At 52.2% G+C, this 17,445-nt stretch overlaps 1 protein-coding gene across 2 annotated transcripts; it reads left to right on the plus strand.

Annotated features, from left to right (window-relative positions):
- The first annotated feature begins 10,136 nt into the window (after nt 1–10,136).
- Nucleotides 10,137–17,401, plus strand: Nfkb2 (nuclear factor kappa B subunit 2). Of its 2 annotated transcripts, none has more exons than XM_006988228.4 (23): nt 10,137–10,288; nt 11,373–11,468; nt 11,721–11,802; nt 11,917–11,957; nt 12,186–12,284; nt 12,369–12,520; nt 12,770–12,876; nt 12,966–13,124; nt 13,326–13,430; nt 13,562–13,647; nt 13,736–13,874; nt 14,014–14,139; nt 14,249–14,458; nt 14,539–14,680; nt 15,015–15,129; nt 15,221–15,434; nt 15,570–15,739; nt 15,837–15,939; nt 16,060–16,211; nt 16,343–16,412; nt 16,637–16,809; nt 16,932–17,043; nt 17,128–17,401. In XM_006988228.4, exons 2-23 carry the CDS (start codon nt 11,448–11,450, stop codon nt 17,250–17,252), a joined length of 2,703 nt encoding a protein of 900 aa, XP_006988290.1. In that variant the 5' UTR covers nt 10,137–10,288; nt 11,373–11,447; the 3' UTR covers nt 17,253–17,401. The 2 variants fall into 2 exon arrangements, with proteins under 2 accessions (XP_006988290.1, XP_006988292.1); XM_006988230.4 differs by having other exon boundaries at nt 17,131–17,396.
- Nucleotides 17,402–17,445: the final 44 nt, after the last annotated feature.

The following is a 17,445-nucleotide window of genomic DNA, read 5'->3' on the forward strand; positions in this document are numbered from 1 at the left end:
CACAAAATACTCAATGGGTGATACAGAAAAGCCAGAGTGTACAACCAGCTGGACACCAGGGCCTCACCTCAGCCCCAGGCTCTTCTCCCATCTGAGCCCCACAAGCTCTGCCCGGAAAGCACCTCACATCTCCCTGGGGGGTGGGGGAGACACCTAGGACATCTACTGTGTTTTCCTAATAAATATACAGAAACATCAGTTCACTGACAGACCAAGTCTAACCTGATAAACAAGTGAGTTTACTGGGGGACTTCCAGGGACACAGGTGGCTCAGGTGGCGCAGCTCCCAAATCATGACACGGTGACAGAATATTAGTTATAAAAGCTTGGCCTGGGGCTGGAGAGATGGCTCAGGTTAAGAGCACTGGCTGTTCTTCCAGAGGTCCTGAGTTCAATTCCCAGCAACCACATGGTGGCTCACAACCATCTGTAATGAGATCTGGCGCCCTCTTCTGGCACACAGGCAGAACTATGTATACATAATAAATAAATCATTTAAAAAAAAAAAGCTTGGCCTTAGCTTAGGCTCATTATTACTAGCTCTTATAACTTAATTTAACCTGTTTCTCTTCATCTACATTTTGTCTCAGGTCTTTTTTCATTCTGTATGTCCTACTACTCTGTCTCTGTCTGTCTGGCAGCTGCCTAGCTGGCTGACCTCAGGAATCTCCCTCTCTTACTCCCTCATTCTTTCTTCCTTTTAAGCCTAAATTGCCCACCACCCCTGTCTGTTCCTCTGCACACTCACTATTGGCTGTTCTGTTTTTTATTAGATCAATCAGGTGCCTTAGGCAGGCAAGGTGAAACAAAGGTAACGCATCTCTACATAGTTTAAGTAATATTCCATAACACTCAGGCACCGGTATCACCTGAGAAGCCCACCCCAGCATGGTGATGGTTCATGAAAGCTTCATCACTGGGGTTCCAACCCCAGTCAGCCTTCCACCCCTTTCATAGGCCATGAGCAGCTAGGGCAGGATTGTGCACAGGCAAATGGGAAGTGGTAGCTGGACCCTCAGATGAGGCTGTCTATTCCTTGCTCCCCTTCTGTGAGGGATGCTCGCAGGGATGCCTGGTCTCCTGAGTGTTCCCTAACAACACTGGTCATCTCCAGCTTAGGTGACAGAGTTCCACTAGGCCGTCCTATGAAGAAAGGGAAAGGACAGCTGTATGTCTCTCAATCTCACCAAGTAGAGAAGATGCTGGAGGCCTACAGGATGACCTCCTGCTGGGAAGCAAAGAAAACCATTTATGGAGGTTGGAGAGAGAGAGATCTGAACCTGGGTCCAGGCACCCATGTTGAGCGGCTCCTAACTGCCTGTAATTCCAGCTCCAGAAGATCTGATGCACTCTTCTGGCCTTTACATTCACTTGTACATACCCACAGACAGACAAACACAAAATTTAAAATAAATCTTTTTTTTTTAAATATTTATTTATTATGTTGTTTATTTATTATGTAAACAGTGTTCTGTCTGCATGTAGGACTGCAAGCCAGAAGAGAGCACCAGATCTCATTACAGGTGGTTGTGAGCCACCATGTGGTTGCTGGGAATTGAACTCAGGACTTCTGAAAGAGCAGTCAGTGCTCTTAACCTCTGAGCCATCTCTCCAGCCCTTAAAATAAATCTTTTTTTAAGAAGGAAAATGTTGTTTTGTTGTTTTTGCTCTTTGGCTCTTTGGGGGCCACCACCCAGCTCCCAAATAAATATACACACGGAGGCTTATTTTTACTTATAAATGCCTGGCCTTGGCTTGTTTCTAGACAGTTTTTTCTTAACTTAAATTATCCTGTCAACCTTCTGCTTCTGGGCTTTTTCCTTTTCTTACTTCCGTATATCTTAATTTCACTCTTACTCCATGGATGGCTGGATGGCTGACCCCTAGCATCCTCCTCTCCTTGTTCTCTTGCTCTTCTCTTTCCTTTTCCTCCCAGATTTCTCCTTCTCTTTAGTCTCTCTGCCTGCCAGCCCCGCCTATCCTTTCTCCTGCCTTGCTATTGGCCGTTCAGTTCTTTATTAGACCATCAGGTGTTTTAGACAGGCAAAGTAACACAGCTTCACTGAGTTAAACAAATGCAACATAAAGGAATGCAACACATCTTTGCATCATTAACCATATGTTCCACAGCATAAATAAATGTAGCACATCTTAAATTAATATTCTACAACAGGAAATGAAAAACCACTCACCAGAATTCTTCTATTACAAAAAAACAACCGTTGAATCATGACAATATCTGAAGCACAATCCTAATTAGTCCTATCAATAAAACCCAGTATTTTTGAAGAACTGTCCCACCTTGTCTTAGCAAAGTTCTGCAGTCAATTTCTTTTCTGTCCTGCTTGTCCAATTTGGACAGCATACTTACTGTCAGCAGTCAAGGCAAGGGCAGTTTCTTGCCCAGTGGCTACCTTTTGCTACAAAGAAAGTAAACTCCATATGGAGTTTCTTTGATGCCCATCATCTTCTCTGAAGTAGATTGGTGCTGCTAAGAGTGGACATGTCTCATTGTCACACACAAGAAAAAATGTAAGTTATTAAAATATCTTAAATGCCCTATTCTATAGATCTCTAAAGTGTTTGAAGACCACTTGCCTACCTAAAATATATCTGTTTCATCTTGAGAATATACCTAACATGACTACAAGTTAGATTGTAACAGGTGACTATTAACCTGCATTTCTTTATATCCTAAATGGTTTGTAATAATAATTTTCAAGGACTAGAAACTTATGTTACATTGTTAGATGAGCTGTATAGGTACAATACTTTGAACAAGAGTAGAAAAATATGTACAATATGTTCTAACTAAAATAACCTTAAATTTGTATCAATACATAAAAAATCAAGCCAATGTAAAATATTTAAAAATAGTAATTGCTTTTTTAAAGTAGATTTAATAATCTACCTTTCTATCCTATTTCTTTCTCTTGTTTTGTTTTAGTTTGGTTTTTTGTTTGTTTGTTTGTTTGTTTGTTTTTTGAGACAGAGTTTCTCTGTAGCTTTGGAGCCTGTCCTGGAACCTGCTCTGTAGACCACGCTGACCTTGAACTCACAGAGATCCACCTGCCTCTACCTCCCAAGTGCTGAGATTAAAGGTGTGCACCACCACTGCCCAGTCTTTTATCCTATTTCTATATCCAGCCCCCCTTTTCTTTTTAGAATGAGAACCCTGAATCTAATCTCCTGTGTTCAACTTTTTCCCTGACCATTACCAATAACAAGTTGTAACCAACCTTCCTAAATGATGACAAATATCCATAACCCACAAATGACCAAAAACCACCCACCCTTTTGAATATTATTAATGAACAAGCCTTAATAATATTCTTCCCAGAGGCCCAGAAGAGAAGCTACAAACTGCGAGAATTATTTTCAGGAAAAGGATCTAAGTACACCAAGTTCTTTGTTCATTTACTTTATTCCTCTGGGATAAAATTCTGTCTACACAGCTTCAGTTCTGTTCTCATGCCTAGCTTCTTTCTTGCCTGATTTCTCTCTACCTTTATCTGCTGTCCCCTCTAAGTTCTATCTTAATTCTCTCATCTTAATTCTGCCTCATCATCTAAGTTCTTCTCATCTTGTTCTTACCCATCTAGTACTTCCCCATCTGGCTCTTCCTCATCTTCCATCTCGTCCTCAAATTCTCAAGTCAAAATCCTCCTCTAAGTCCCCTTATACCTCTCAGTTCTTCATCCTCAAGTTCTCTGGGTATTCAATTATAAACCCAAGCAATAGCAATCCTCCCCTCCCACCATCCATTGTGTAATCATACAGAGACCTAACTCCCTCCATCTTAACAGTGGTTCCCATTTTTTAACGTGGGGAAAAAACTCTCTCTTTTTTTTTTAAACTAATTCCCCCCTTTAAGGATTTCCAATTGTCTCACAAAATCTGCTGACAAATGATGGTGTAGATGATGGTGAAGTGAGGCTGACTGCTGCTGCATAGATCAGCAGAAGCCCGAGTGGGTGTTAAGGCAGTGTGGCAGCAGCCCGAGGAGGGGGTCCAGGGAAAGCCCACAACCCATTGGGATAGGGAGCCTGTTGTCCAAAGCACACAGGGGATGCTGGGGGAGGGGGGAGCATGTGCGGCAGGAGCTGCCTGATGGCAGAGCTGGCCTGGGGGGAAAAGGAAAACCTAGCCAGTGGGGCAGTGACTCGGCAGGAGCCCCCATGTGTACCTCTGGTATGTGCCAGAGGCTGCAAAGTCACAGGCAAGGGGCTTTTTCGTGAATTTGTGCCCCAAAAGTTGGGTACCAGATGAAGCGTGATCTTATCAATAAAACCAGGAGTCAGATATCAGGGTGAAAGCTGAAAGATCAGAAAAGCAGAGCAGCAGCCACCAGAGAGTTCTTATCTCTCTGGATCCTCAGACCAAAAGGGGGGCTGAGATCCTGTCTCTACCTGCCTTATATTCTTGTCTCCACCTCTCTAGTGCTGGGAGTTAAGGCATGCGCCACCACCACCTGACAACGGTGATCTTTAGACACCAAAACACTTCTTCTGTTTATTCCTTAGCATTTACTGTTTTCAGGAAAGCTTTTCCATTTGTTTCTAAGCACAGACTCATGGGTTATTTAAGAGTTATTAGAATACAGGCACTTTCTCTGCTTTGGGAGATGGGAACATTTTTAAATTAATTTTTATCTGTGTGTGAATGTAGGCATGGATGTGGAGGCCACAAGACATCTTTTAGGAGTAGGTTCTATCTTAACACCTTGTTGAAGCAGGGTCTTATTTCTTCCACGCTACATCTGGCTGCTGTGTGTGAGTGTGTGTGTGTGTGTCAGTGCCAGCTTGCCCCAGCATCCTGTAGAAGTGTTTTCCACAAGTCTGAGGCCAACGCATGGGGTGTGGAGTTGGACCAGATCTGGTACACTCTCCACTCTTCCTGTTCCTTCTTCTTGTGATGGTTCTTTATTCTAAGAGGCGGTGGTAGTGCAGAAACTCCACATACACCATGAATACATGTGAATGTTCTCATGCAAGATGATATTAGGATGGGGGAATTGCAGAATGAGCCACATGGCACACACCTATATCTCCACCCACCCACCTGCTAGAAACAACAGAGCCGAGGGATATTAGGGCATAGGCATTCATTTTCATCCAGGGCTTACTGACTGGAAGACAGCCAAGAGATAGCTAGTCCCTAAGCTGAACTAGTAGTTGAGTCCCTAGAGAAGAGGATGTTTACCTCAACAGTTATGTAGGCAGAGTTTTTCATCAGGACCACCTTCAGCTCTGTCTCGCCAGCTGCTCCCAAATAACCACACTTAATATTAATTATAAATGCCTGGCCAGTAGCTTAGGCTTGATTTTTAGCTAGCTCTTATAATTTAACTCATTTCTATTAAGGGCTGCCCTGAGGCTCATTTACGAGGCTCATTTACCTGATGTATGTACTTCCCGTCCTGTTCGCTCTGCCTCTCGTGGCATCTCCTCCTGACTCCAAGACTCCACTCCTCTTCTTCCCAGCATTCTCTCTGCCCTGAAAATCCTGCTTAGCCATCAGCCAATCAGCTTTTTATTGACAATGAGAGCACACATCTTCACAGTGTACAGAAGGATTATTCCACAGCACAGTTAGTCATCTGCACTTTGAAATAGTCTTCCCTAAGGAAGAGGCACTGGTTTTTCTCAGTTCTCATCCACCCCACTGGCCATGTGCCCTTTTCTGGTCCCTATTAGCTCATTTCCACAACCTCTGAATATTTGAGCATCCAACACTTAGTCCTCAGCCCCCTAACCTGCTCTCTCTTCTCTCTGGTGATGCCATCCTCTGGCAAAGCATTGAACGCCATCCGTTGCATTGACTTCATGCCCAGCTTCAACTTTCTAAGGCTAACTGTCTTCTCTGAATCACTCTCCTGCCCTTCAACATTTCCACTCAAGTGACTGACTCACAGGCATTTGAAGTTACCAACATTAAGGCAGAAGTTCCTTTTTTAAAAGATATGTTTATTTTTATTCTATGTGCATGTGTTTTACCTAACCCCACCCTCCAAGTCCAAGCCTCCATTTATGGGACCCTGGCCTCCCTCCTTTGCTTGGTATACCATACACTCTTTTAGAATCTATGACATTTTCATTCCACTGCCTATCCTAGTCAGAACAAATGCATCCAAATTCCCTGCCCCCTGACCCTTTTGGAGACAGAGTACTGGAAGTTGAACTCAGAGCCTTGTTCATGCTAGGAAAATGCTCTAGTCTAATCTACAGCCCCATCCCCAGAATTCTTGCTTTAGTCCATCTGTCCACCAGGCTTACTGTTGCTCAGATATGCTGTACACACTCATGTGGGACCTTGGCAGTGTTCAGCCCCACTCACAAATGGTCCTCCTCTAGATATAAAAGGCGACACACTCCCTAGCTTACTTCAAGTCACTGTCTTTTCTGTTTGTTTGTTTGTTTTGTTTTGTTTTTGAGGAAGAGTCTTTCTATAAAGTCCTAGCTGGCCTTGAACTCACAGAGATCAACATGCCTCCTAAGTGCTAGCACTAAAGGCGTATGTCAGGATGGCCAGCCTTCAGTCACTGTATAAACGTTACCTCTTCAAAGCGGCTCTCCCTGACTATCTGAATTCCTAGTCACTCACGCTCATCTTCCTGCCTACTTAATTTTCCTCAGCAGAACTTAGAAATGGCATACGTCTACTTGATTTCCATCTGCAAGCAGGGACATTGTTTTTCTAGAGTAGTCCTCGCTGTTTATTGACAAATGGATGGAGCAGATTTCTGATGCATCTTCTCTGGACCAGGCATTACGCTGGGACTGGATGCAGAAGCAGAAATCCTTACATTGAAAGTGGAATGACATCCAGGCGGTGGTGGCACACGTCTTTGATCCCAGCACTTGGGAGGCAGAGCCAGGCGGATCTCTGTGAGTTCCAGGACAGCCAGGGCTACACAGAGAAACCCTGTCTTGGAAAAAAAAAAATCAGTCTGTTCTCTCTCTTTCCCAGCTATGGTTGGTTGTGTTAAGCCTCATTGAGCCCTGGCTTCATCAACAGTGTTAAGTGGATACAGGTTGGCACCCCTAATCTGAAATGGATAGTTCCATCTATTCGGATTAGTTAAGCCCAACCTGTAGTCTATGCAAATACCCTAAACATTTAAAAAAAAATCTAAAATGCTTCCTGTCTCAAGCATTCAGTCAGTGTAAGGGTGGAGGAGATAAGAATTAATGCCACTCGCTTCCTGGTGCTGGTGCAAGTCTATAATCATGTGCTAAAGATCAGGGCAAGTCATAGGATAGCCTGAAAGAGTCTCTGCTCCAGAAATGGAGATGCATCGTGCACACAGCTCCTGCAGGGAAAGCTGACACCCAGAGGTCCAGACATGAAGTCCATCTCGTAAATTCTTGTAGACATACGTGTTCAAGAAGAAGTCACAGAGTGTGAAAGGTCGTTTTCAGTGTGGCTTTTTATTTAATTTAGTTTTTTTCTTTTTCCTGAGACAAGGTTTCTCTGTGTAACAGCTCTGGCTGTCCTAAAACTCGCTCTGTAGACCAGGCTGGCCTCCAGCTCACAGAGATCCACCTGCCTCTGCCTCCTGAGTGCTGGGATTACAGGCGTGCACCACCACTCAGCTCAGGATAGCTTTTTTTTTGTACTTTCCATCCTTGCATGGCTTATCTTTTAAATATTATTTTATTCTCTCTTTAAAGACTTTATCATATTTTTAAACTTTTTATTAAGATTTTTAAAAAAGATTTTATTTATTATGTATACAGTGTTCTGCCTGCACACTAGAAGATGGTTGAGAGCCACCATGTGGTTGCTGGGACTAGAACTCAGGACCTCTGGAAGAGCAGCCAGTGCTCTTAACTTCTGAGCCATTTCTCCAGCCCCCTTATTAAGTTTTTTTATGCATTTTATATACCAACCACAGATCCCTCTCTTCCCTCCTCCTGCCCCCCCCCAGCTTTCCTCCCTAACCCACCCCCCATCCCCTCCTCTGACAAGGTAAGGCCTCCTATGGGGAGTCAGCAGAGCTTGATACATTCAGTTGAGGCAGGTCCAAGCCCCGCCCCCAATCAAGACTGTGCAAAGTGTCCTACCACAGGTAGTGGGCTCCAGAAAGCCTGCTCATGCACCAGGGATGGATCCTGCTCCCACTGCCAGGAGGCCCCTAAAGCAGATCAAGCTACACAACTGTGTCGCTTATGCAGAGGTCCTAGTCCAGTCCCGTGGAGGCTCCACAGCTATTGGTCTAAAGTTCATGAGTTCCCACTAGCTTGGTTCAGTTGTCTCTGTAGATTTCCCCATCATGATCTTGACCTCCCCTTGCTCACAGAATCCCTCTTTTCTCTCTTTGATTGGACTTCTGGAGCTCAGCCTGGTGCTTAGCTGTGGATCTCTGCATCTGCTTCCATCAGTTACTGGATGAAGGCTCTATGATGACAGTTAGGGTATTCACCGATCTGATTACTGGGATAAGCCATCCCAGGCACCCTCTCCACTACTGCTAGTAGTCCAAACTGGGGTCATATTTGGGGATTCCTGGCAACTTCTCTAGCACTAGGTTTCTCCCTATCCCCATGACGTCTCCCTCTATCATGGTATCTCTGTCATTGCTCTCCCACTCCACCCCTGATCCAGTTCTACCATCCCATTCCCTTATGTTCTCATCCCACATTGCCCACCGCTCATCCCCAGTTCACTCATGGAGATCTCATCTATTGCCCCTTCCCAGGGCGATCCATGCATCCCTCCTAGGGTCCTCCTTGCTAGCTAGCTTCTCTGGAACTGTGGGTTGTAGTCTGGTTATCCTTTGCTTTACATCTATTTATGAGTGAGTACATACCATGTTTGTCCTTCTGAGTCTGGGTTACCTCACTCAGGATAATATTTTCTAGTTCTATCCATTTGCCTGCAAATTTCATGATGTCGTTGTTTTTACTGCTTAGTAGTACTCCATTGTGTATATGTACCACATTTTCTTTATCCATTCTTCAGGTGAGGGGCATCTAGGTTGTTTCCAGGTTCTGGCTATTACGAATAGTGCTGCTATGAACATAGTTGAGCAAGTGTTCAGTATGACTTTTTTAAATAGTTTTTTTTATTGTAATTATGTGAAGTTTGATGTGGAGGTGGGAACAGGAAATGTGCACATGAATTCAGTACTCTGGGAGGCCAGGCAAGAGACATGGGATCCTCTGATGTTGTAGTTTCAGACACTTGTGAGCTGTCCCAAGTGGATACAGGGAACAGAACCTCCATCCCCTTGGAAAGGCCATACTGGACGTTTACCTGCTGAGCTGCGGCCCCAGCCTCCCATCCCCTTTTATGATGGTAGCTGGACCTCACACATGCAAAGCACACCACTGAACAATATCCACAAACCCAGAGCCATTTTCTAGACTGGAGCAAGTTTGAAATATTATACTTTGGACACCATTGTGTGCATGTGTGTTGAGATAGGGTGGCTTCAAACTGGGGATCCTCCTGTCTCGGCCTCACGAAAGCCAGGACTGCAGGTGTATATCAGCACATCCGGTTGGTTGCCTTTCAATTCCAATAGTCCAGACATCTGTGGTGTATGAGCAAGGCCTGCGACTCCCAGACAAACATCTCCTCCCCTCGCTCACACCCGCCAGAGCACTGCTCCTCCAACAGGTCATCCTGAGAGCCTGGGCCCTTGTGAACCCGCCACTTAGAGAATACATTTTAAAGCCAGAGTCTCCTCCAGAAGCCATGAAACCGAGACAGTTGACCCCAGCGTTTCCTTGGGGATCCGGAGAGGCCGCTAGATGGCAATCTGGGGCTGACCGCAAGATCGGCCTCCTTCCTCTTCCCTTAACTTCCCAGCATCGAGGTCCCTGTCCGGAGGGACCCCAGTGTCGGGGCTGGCCCGCTTCCCCCGGGATTCCCCAGTTTCGGAGACAGCCAAGAGCTAGGCACAGCAAGAGCCGAGTGGCCCCGTGGGCTCCCTAGCCGTCCGGGGCAAGCCTGGGACGGTGCAGAGATCCGGGCCCCGCACCGCTGGCTCGCCACTCCGCAGCAGAACTGGCGCGGGGTGACACCCGGCGACTAGCCCCGGGCGAGCCTTCCCCGTAAGGGGCGCGCCTGCGTCGCCCCGGGTTGGCTACAAGAGTCCCGGAGTTAAACTTTCAGCCAATAAAGAAAGGGCCTGAGGAGTGACGCACGGGAACGTCACGGGAATTCCCCCCCTCGGGGGGCAGAAAGGGGCTTTCCCGGCTGGAGCCCTGTTGCTGGAGAGGAGCAGCGACCCGTCCAGGGTAGGGTTCGGAAAGAAGCCGGAACCAGAGCCGCCACCACGGTGAGTGGCCGGGTCCAGACCCCTGAGTGACCGGGGAATGGAGAGGGAGGGAGGAGGGACTCTGGGTGACAGTCTGGGGCTGGACACCACCTCCAGAGAGCGCGCACACGAACAGGACACCCTGGTACACACCGACACGTAAGCCTGCCCTTAGGCTGGCCTGCGCACAGCCGGCCGGGTGTCAGCCCCGCACACACGCACGCGGGCACCAGTTCACCTGTGCACCGGTGCCCGCGCACCAGCATCCAGATGTGCACGGGCGTCTGCCCACACCGAACAGCTCAAGGACTCACTCACCTGTGTGGACGAACGCTCACTTGCACGTGCATGCTGCCACCACTCGCACGCACCACGCACACAAGACATTAGGGCTGAAAACGCAAATCGCCCTAACGGACACGCGCGTTTTACAGAGGGTCCTGGGGCTGCGCTCTCAAGGGCCGGTCGCCCGGAGCAGGTGCCGCGGGAGAATCCGGGAAGCTAAGCTGTTCCCGAGTCGCTAGAGACCGTGGAGGGGGAAACTCCTCTCCCCACCCTGCGGCTCGCATCGCCTTCTCCGGGCAGAACCCCGGGGGCCCCCGTTGGAAGAGCCCCCGCCTACGGGCCATTCGGAAAAGAGGCCTCCGACGGCAGGAATGTCCCCACAAAAGCCCCCGGGTGAATCAGCCGTGTCCTCCACGCTGGCCGAAAATCCCAAGGTTGCTCCAGGCCGCGGAGTGGGGGCGAGGCGGGCTAGGCCCCGACTGAGCCCCGGGGGCTGCGGCCGCTGCGGGGAACCAGGAACAGCCCAGGCCTCCCGCCCCTCCCGCCGCGGGGGCGGGGCCCCGGCGTCATTTCCAGGCCCGCCCCCTCCGGCTCCGCCTCCCCCTGGTATTTTCGGGACTTTCCTAAGCAGCACTAACTTTCTGCCCCTTCCCGGGCCCGGCCCCGCTCCGGATCTCGACCTCCACCGGATCTGACCCGCCACGCCCGGACGGGCGGCCGGAGGAGATCAGACCCTCCCCCAAATCTGGGGCCCGCTCTCCTGCCCACCTCTATCCTGATCTCTCCCCCTCTCCCCCTCCCGCGTCTCTCCTCACTTTAGGCGGGCGTCTGAAACCCTGGGAAGCCGAACAAGGGCCCGAAGCCGCCCAGACACAGTGGGGCCTAGCCCAGAGACATGGACAGTTGCTACGACCCAGTGAGTCACACTGCCTGGCCCTGAAGCCGGCTTGTGCCCCTGTCTCTTCTGCTTGTCTACCGAAGGCTCTTCCACCCCCCCACTTCTGCATGTCTTCAGACTGTCTCAGCCTGTCCATCCGTCCTGTCTGCAAACTTTGCCCAACAAGGAACTTCCTTATGGCTTGAGGAGGAGCCCAGGGACTGCTGAGGGCTTGGAGCCTGGAGGTGGAGGGCTCACATTCAACAACCACCTTCTCTGTCTGTAAACCAGGGTCTGGATGGCATCCCCGATTATGATGATTTTGAGTTCAGCCCCTCCATTGGGGAGCCCAAGGATCCAGCCCCAGAGACAGGTCAGTGAGCCCTTAGCCTCAGGTGTCCCAGAACCAGGAGGAGAGTGAGCGTGTACCCTCTGCCTGAGGGATGGGCTTGGGGATCCCGGCTAAGTAAAGCCCCTCTATTTCCAGCTAATGGCCCCTATCTGGTGATTGTGGAGCAGCCCAAGCAGGTGAGTGAGTCACAGAGGTGTGCGATGGCTTCAGCTTTGGGGACAGGTGTGGTAGCTAGAAGTGACAGGGAAGCCATGTGACTGGATGGCTGGTTGCTGCTGGTCTGTTTGTGGGAGGTGTTCAGGAGACACACTGCTGGTCACTGTGGTCAGTGATGGCCAGTGGTTGCCCTGGGTGGGGGGCGGGGGTCTCTCCTAACCACGATGTCTCTGTCACGGAACCTTCAGCGAGGCTTCAGATTTCGATATGGCTGTGAAGGGCCCTCCCATGGGGGCCTGCCAGGTGCCTCCAGTGAGAAGGGCCGGAAGACCTACCCTACTGTCAAGGTGAGATCCGATGATGCTGGAGGGTGGGCAGGCTAGGGGACAGTGTGTCGAGGGCCACTGCTGACAGTCCTTTGCCCTTCTCAGATCTGTAACTATGAGGGACCGGCCAAGATTGAGGTGGACCTCGTCACGCACAGTGACCCACCTCGTGCGCATGCCCACAGCCTGGTGGGCAAGCAGTGTTCGGAGCTGGGGGTCTGTGCTGTGTCTGTAGGACCCAAGGACATGACTGCTCAGTAGGTGTCCCCGTTCCTGGGCCCCAGAGGGATGCTCATAGCCTGCCAGCCGTAGGTTCCTGTGTGACTAGCAAACAAAGGGGGAGGTTTTACTTTGGCCCCGGAATCCCAGGGCTTTATAAAAGGAGCACTTTTCTTGGAGGACAAAGCCAGGCTGAGCCTGTCATGGGGGCGGGGCGGGGGGGGGGCTGCCTCATGGGGAAAGAGCTCCGTGGACAAAGCCCCCTGACTCCTCCTCATCATCATCAGATTTAATAATCTGGGTGTCCTGCATGTAACCAAGAAGAACATGATGGAGATTATGATTCAGAAACTCCAAAGGCAGCGGCTTCGTTCCAAGCCTCAGGGCCTTACAGGTATGGCGACCGACGAAGGGGTGTCAGGAGGTGCTTCAAGAGGAGAAGGGAAGAGTAGCCCAGAGCTCACACCCAGACTGTCCATCCAGAGGCTGAGCGTCGGGAGCTAGAACAGGAGGCCAAGGAGCTGAAGAAAGTCATGGATCTGAGCATCGTGCGGCTACGCTTCTCCGCTTTCCTTCGGGCTAGCGATGGCTCCTTCTCCTTGCCTCTGAAGCCGGTTATCTCCCAGCCCATCCATGACAGCAGTGAGTATCCTGAGGGTGCCCAGTGTGAGGACCCAGAGGAGCGTTTGGGATACCTTCAGTCTGTGGAATTCGAACCTGGCCCTGCCACATGTGAGATGAGTGGCCTTAAGCAAGTCTGAGTGTTGCTTCTGTCTTGGTGAATGAAGACTCCTGTGTCCCCAGCTCCATCAATGTGACCCTAACCCATCTCCCATCATATAGAGTCTCCAGGGGCCTCAAACCTGAAGATTTCCCGAATGGACAAGACAGCAGGGTCTGTGCGTGGTGGAGACGAAGTGTATTTGCTTTGTGATAAGGTGCAGAAAGGTGAGGCAGCGGGCCTCTCTGGAGCTAGAGACACTGACTGTAAGGCTGGGGGGGAGTGGGGGGGCAACTTCAGGATAAACGCATGGGCTCTGCAGAGTCTCCCTATGGCTGAGCCTCGCTTTTCTCTGCAGATGACATTGAGGTTCGGTTCTATGAGGATGACGAGAATGGATGGCAAGCCTTTGGGGACTTCTCCCCGACAGACGTTCATAAACAGGTACCGAGGGACGGGCCCTGCCCCGGAGGCAGAACCAGGCAGAGCTCTCACTGACACCGACGAGGTCTCTCTCCCACCTCCACCCCAGTATGCCATTGTGTTCCGGACACCGCCCTACCACAAGATGAAGATCGAGAGGCCTGTAACGGTGTTCCTGCAGCTGAAACGCAAGCGTGGGGGGGATGTCTCCGACTCCAAACAGTTCACCTATTACCCTCTGGTGGAAGGTGGGGCCGGGCTTCAGGATTCCCAGGGGCTGGAGGGAGCAAGGTGGGCCTCGGGGCGCCCTAGAGGTGGCTGCTGGTGCCTGGGCTTGACGACAACCCATGTGTTGGATTTTAACACCCCGTTTCTTGTTCCCCCTAGACAAGGAGGAAGTGCAGCGGAAGCGAAGGAAGGCCTTGCCCACCTTCTCCCAGCCCTTCGGGGGCGGATCCCACATGGGTGGAGGCTCTGGGGGCTCCGCGGGGGGTTATGGAGGCGCTGGAGGAGGTGAGAGGGTGCCAGTGGCCGGGAGAGAGGTGGAGGAGATAAGAGGAAGTTAGAAAAGAAATCTGGGAGAGTCCTGGCTGGCACCTCACAGCTTTGCCCATGCCCACAGGTGGCAGCCTCGGCTTTTTCCCCCACTCCTTGCCCTACAACCCCTACCAGTCCGGCGCGGCCCCAATGGGCTGCTACCCGGGTGGAGGGGGCGGAGCGCAGATGGCCGGCTCTGGGCGGGGCGTGGATGCTGGGGAGGCGGCGGAAGAGCCGAGCGCGCCCCCCCAGGCCCCCCAGGGCGAACCGCAGGCCCCCGACGCGCTGCAGCGAGGTACGTCTCAGCAGTGCTGGCAGGCGGGCGCGCCCCGGGCTGGTGACCCGGCCCGCACCCACGTGCCCTGTCCCCCCCAGCTCGCGAGTACAACGCGCGCCTGTTCGGTCTGGCGCAGCGCAGCGCCCGAGCGTTGCTGGACTACGGCGTCACCGCGGACGCGCGCGCTCTGCTGGCGGGACAGCGCCACCTGCTGACGGCCCAGGACGAGAACGGAGACACGTAAGCTGCCCGAGGGACGTGGCCTAGGGACATCCAGGGGGTCTCCTGGTACCAGGTCTAGAGATTGGAGCCCCGTAGAGGAAACTGCAAAGAGCTGAACCCTAGAGTCGGACAGATCTGGTCTCAGGTCCTCGCTGTTTTCTAGTTGTGTTCAAGAAATGTACTCTCCCCGACCTTCAATTTTGTTAGCAAGTTGTGACAAGGATTAAGAGGGTGACATTCAGGGTTCACCAGGCCCCAGTGAAGAAGACCACGGAGGTGCGGAGTTGTGAAGGCAGATGATGCTATGGGTGGCTGGGTTTCCCAGACCAAAGTCTCACTTTCCAACCTCCAGGCCGCTGCACCTGGCCATTATCCACGGGCAGACTGGTGTCATCGAGCAGATCGCCCATGTCATCTATCATGCCCAGTACCTTGGGGCCATCAACCTCACCAACCACCTACACCAGGTAGGAGGGAAGCCTCTGGTGAGGGGTGAGGAGTCGACGGTGGGGAGCACCAAGCTGGGGTGGGCTCGGCTCACTCCGCCTTCCTCCCCAGACACCTCTGCACCTGGCGGTCATCACTGGGCAGGCAAGGGTGGTGAGCTTCCTGCTGCAGGTGGGCGCAGACCCCACGCTGCTCGATCGGCATGGAGACTCCGCTGTGCACCTGGCTCTCCGGGCGGGTGCCGGCGCCCCAGACCTGCTGCGGGCCCTGTTGCACAGTGGGGCCCGTGCCGTGCCCCAGATGTTGCACATGCCTGATTTTGCAGGTCAGTTTCCCACCTCCTGGGGGGGGGACCAAGAAGGGTATGTGATTAATAGACAGGAGTCGGGGTTGCCTGGTCAGGGTTTGTCCAGGTGACCTTGGGGGTCACAGCTGCAGGCTGAGTGTGCTGTCTCTCTAGGACTGTACCCCGTACACCTGGCAGTTCATGCCCGGAGCCCCGAGTGCCTGGATCTGCTAGTTGACAGTGGGGCTGAGGTGGAGGCAGCGGAGAGGCAAGGGGGCCGAACACCCCTGCATCTAGCCACAGAGATGGAGGAGCTGGGGTTGGTCACCCATCTGGTTACCAAGGTGGGAATGAAGCCTGGAAGGGACGGGAGGGCCGTGGGAGGTGTGTGGGAAGGCCCGGCCTCCTGGACCGTGCTGGTCACTCCTTGCTGCTCCACAGCTCCATGCTAACGTGAATGCCCGGACCTTTGCTGGAAACACACCCCTCCACCTGGCGGCGGGACTTGGATCCCCAACCCTCACTCGCCTCCTCCTGAAGGCTGGTAAGTTTCATCCTTACGTACGAACAGGGCAGGAAAGAGAAGGGGGACCTTTCGGCCATTGCTGAGTCCTCAGTGTGGGGCCTCCACTAGTCTCTTCTCATGACTGGCTCCCTCTTCCAGGTGCTGACATCCATGCAGAGAACGAGGAGCCCCTGTGCCCTCTGCCCTCACCCCCTACCTCTGGGAGCGACTCGGATTCTGAGGGGCCTGAGAGGGATACCCAAAGACACTTCCGGGGCCATACACCTCTTGACCTCACCTGCAGCACCAAGGTGAGGCATCCTGGCAATAGAAACACCGAAGTGGGCACCGGGCACAGCCTGGGCTGGGGGACGTGGGCCGGGTCATGGACTTGGGGAGAACTGGCTTAAGGTCTGGGTGACGGGCCACTCTTTCTCCCCAGGTGAAGACTCTGCTGCTAAATGCTGCTCAGAACATCACAGAGCCGCCCCTGGCCCCACCCAGCCCTACAGGTGAGGTTGGCAGGCGTGAGGTTGGCATTTCCAGTCTCAGGCGCCTCCTCCCAGAGGTGATCTCCTCAGGACTTTGACGAGGGCTCTTTCTCTAGCTGCTCTGCCATCCATGCCCCATCGATGTTTGCCTTGTCTGTCACATTACCAAGGACAAAAGCTGTGTCCAGCTGTGTGTCCCTGCCCACCTCTGGAGCTACCTCACAGATCTGTATTTGTCTCCTCAGGGCCAGGGCTGTCACTAGGGGATGCGGCCCTGCAGAACCTGGAGCAGATGCTAGATGGGCCAGAAGCCCAAGGCAGCTGGGCAGAACTGGCCGAGCGACTGGGACTTCGAAGTCTGGTGGACACGTACAGGAAGACCCCCTCACCCAGCGGCAGCCTCCTGCGTAGTTACAAGGTGGGCTAGTCTACCCTGCCCAGCTTCCAGAGGCCCTACCCATCTCAGAGCCTCCTCCCCCAGGACTTTCTCCCCCACACCCCAGCCATCACTCCAATCTCCTGTCTCCTCTTTCTCATCAGCTGGCCGGCGGGGACTTGGGGGGTCTGCTGGATGCCTTGTCGGACATGGGTCTACACGAGGGGGTCAGACTGCTGAGAGATCCCGAGACCCGAGACAAGCTGCCCAGCACAGGTAAAGGGACCAGCTTGGAAGGTGGGTCTGGGCGGAGGGTGGGAGGCCGGAGGCCTGAGGCCTGAGTCCCTCCTCTTCCCCCAGCAGAGGCCAAAGAAGACAGTGCCTACGGGAGCCAGTCCGTGGAGCAGGAGGCAGAGAAGCTGTGCCCGCCCCCTGAGCCGCCAGGAGGGCTCTGCCACGGGCACCCCCAGCCTCAGGTGCACTGAATGCTGCCCAGCCAACTTCTTCCGCCAGGATCCCTCTGTACAGCATCCCTGCCTAGTCGAAATCTTATTTAACACCTCAAGCCCACGCCTCAGTGGGCCAAATAAAGGATTCCTATGGGAAGGGGAAGGCCCTTTCCCAACTCACGGTACGACAACCCCAACGTGATGCCCGTCCCTGCCCCTGAGTGAGCGT

This window comes from Peromyscus maniculatus, chromosome 1, assembly GCF_049852395.1.
Source record: "Peromyscus maniculatus bairdii isolate BWxNUB_F1_BW_parent chromosome 1, HU_Pman_BW_mat_3.1, whole genome shotgun sequence".
NCBI lineage: Eukaryota > Metazoa > Chordata > Mammalia > Rodentia > Cricetidae > Peromyscus > Peromyscus maniculatus.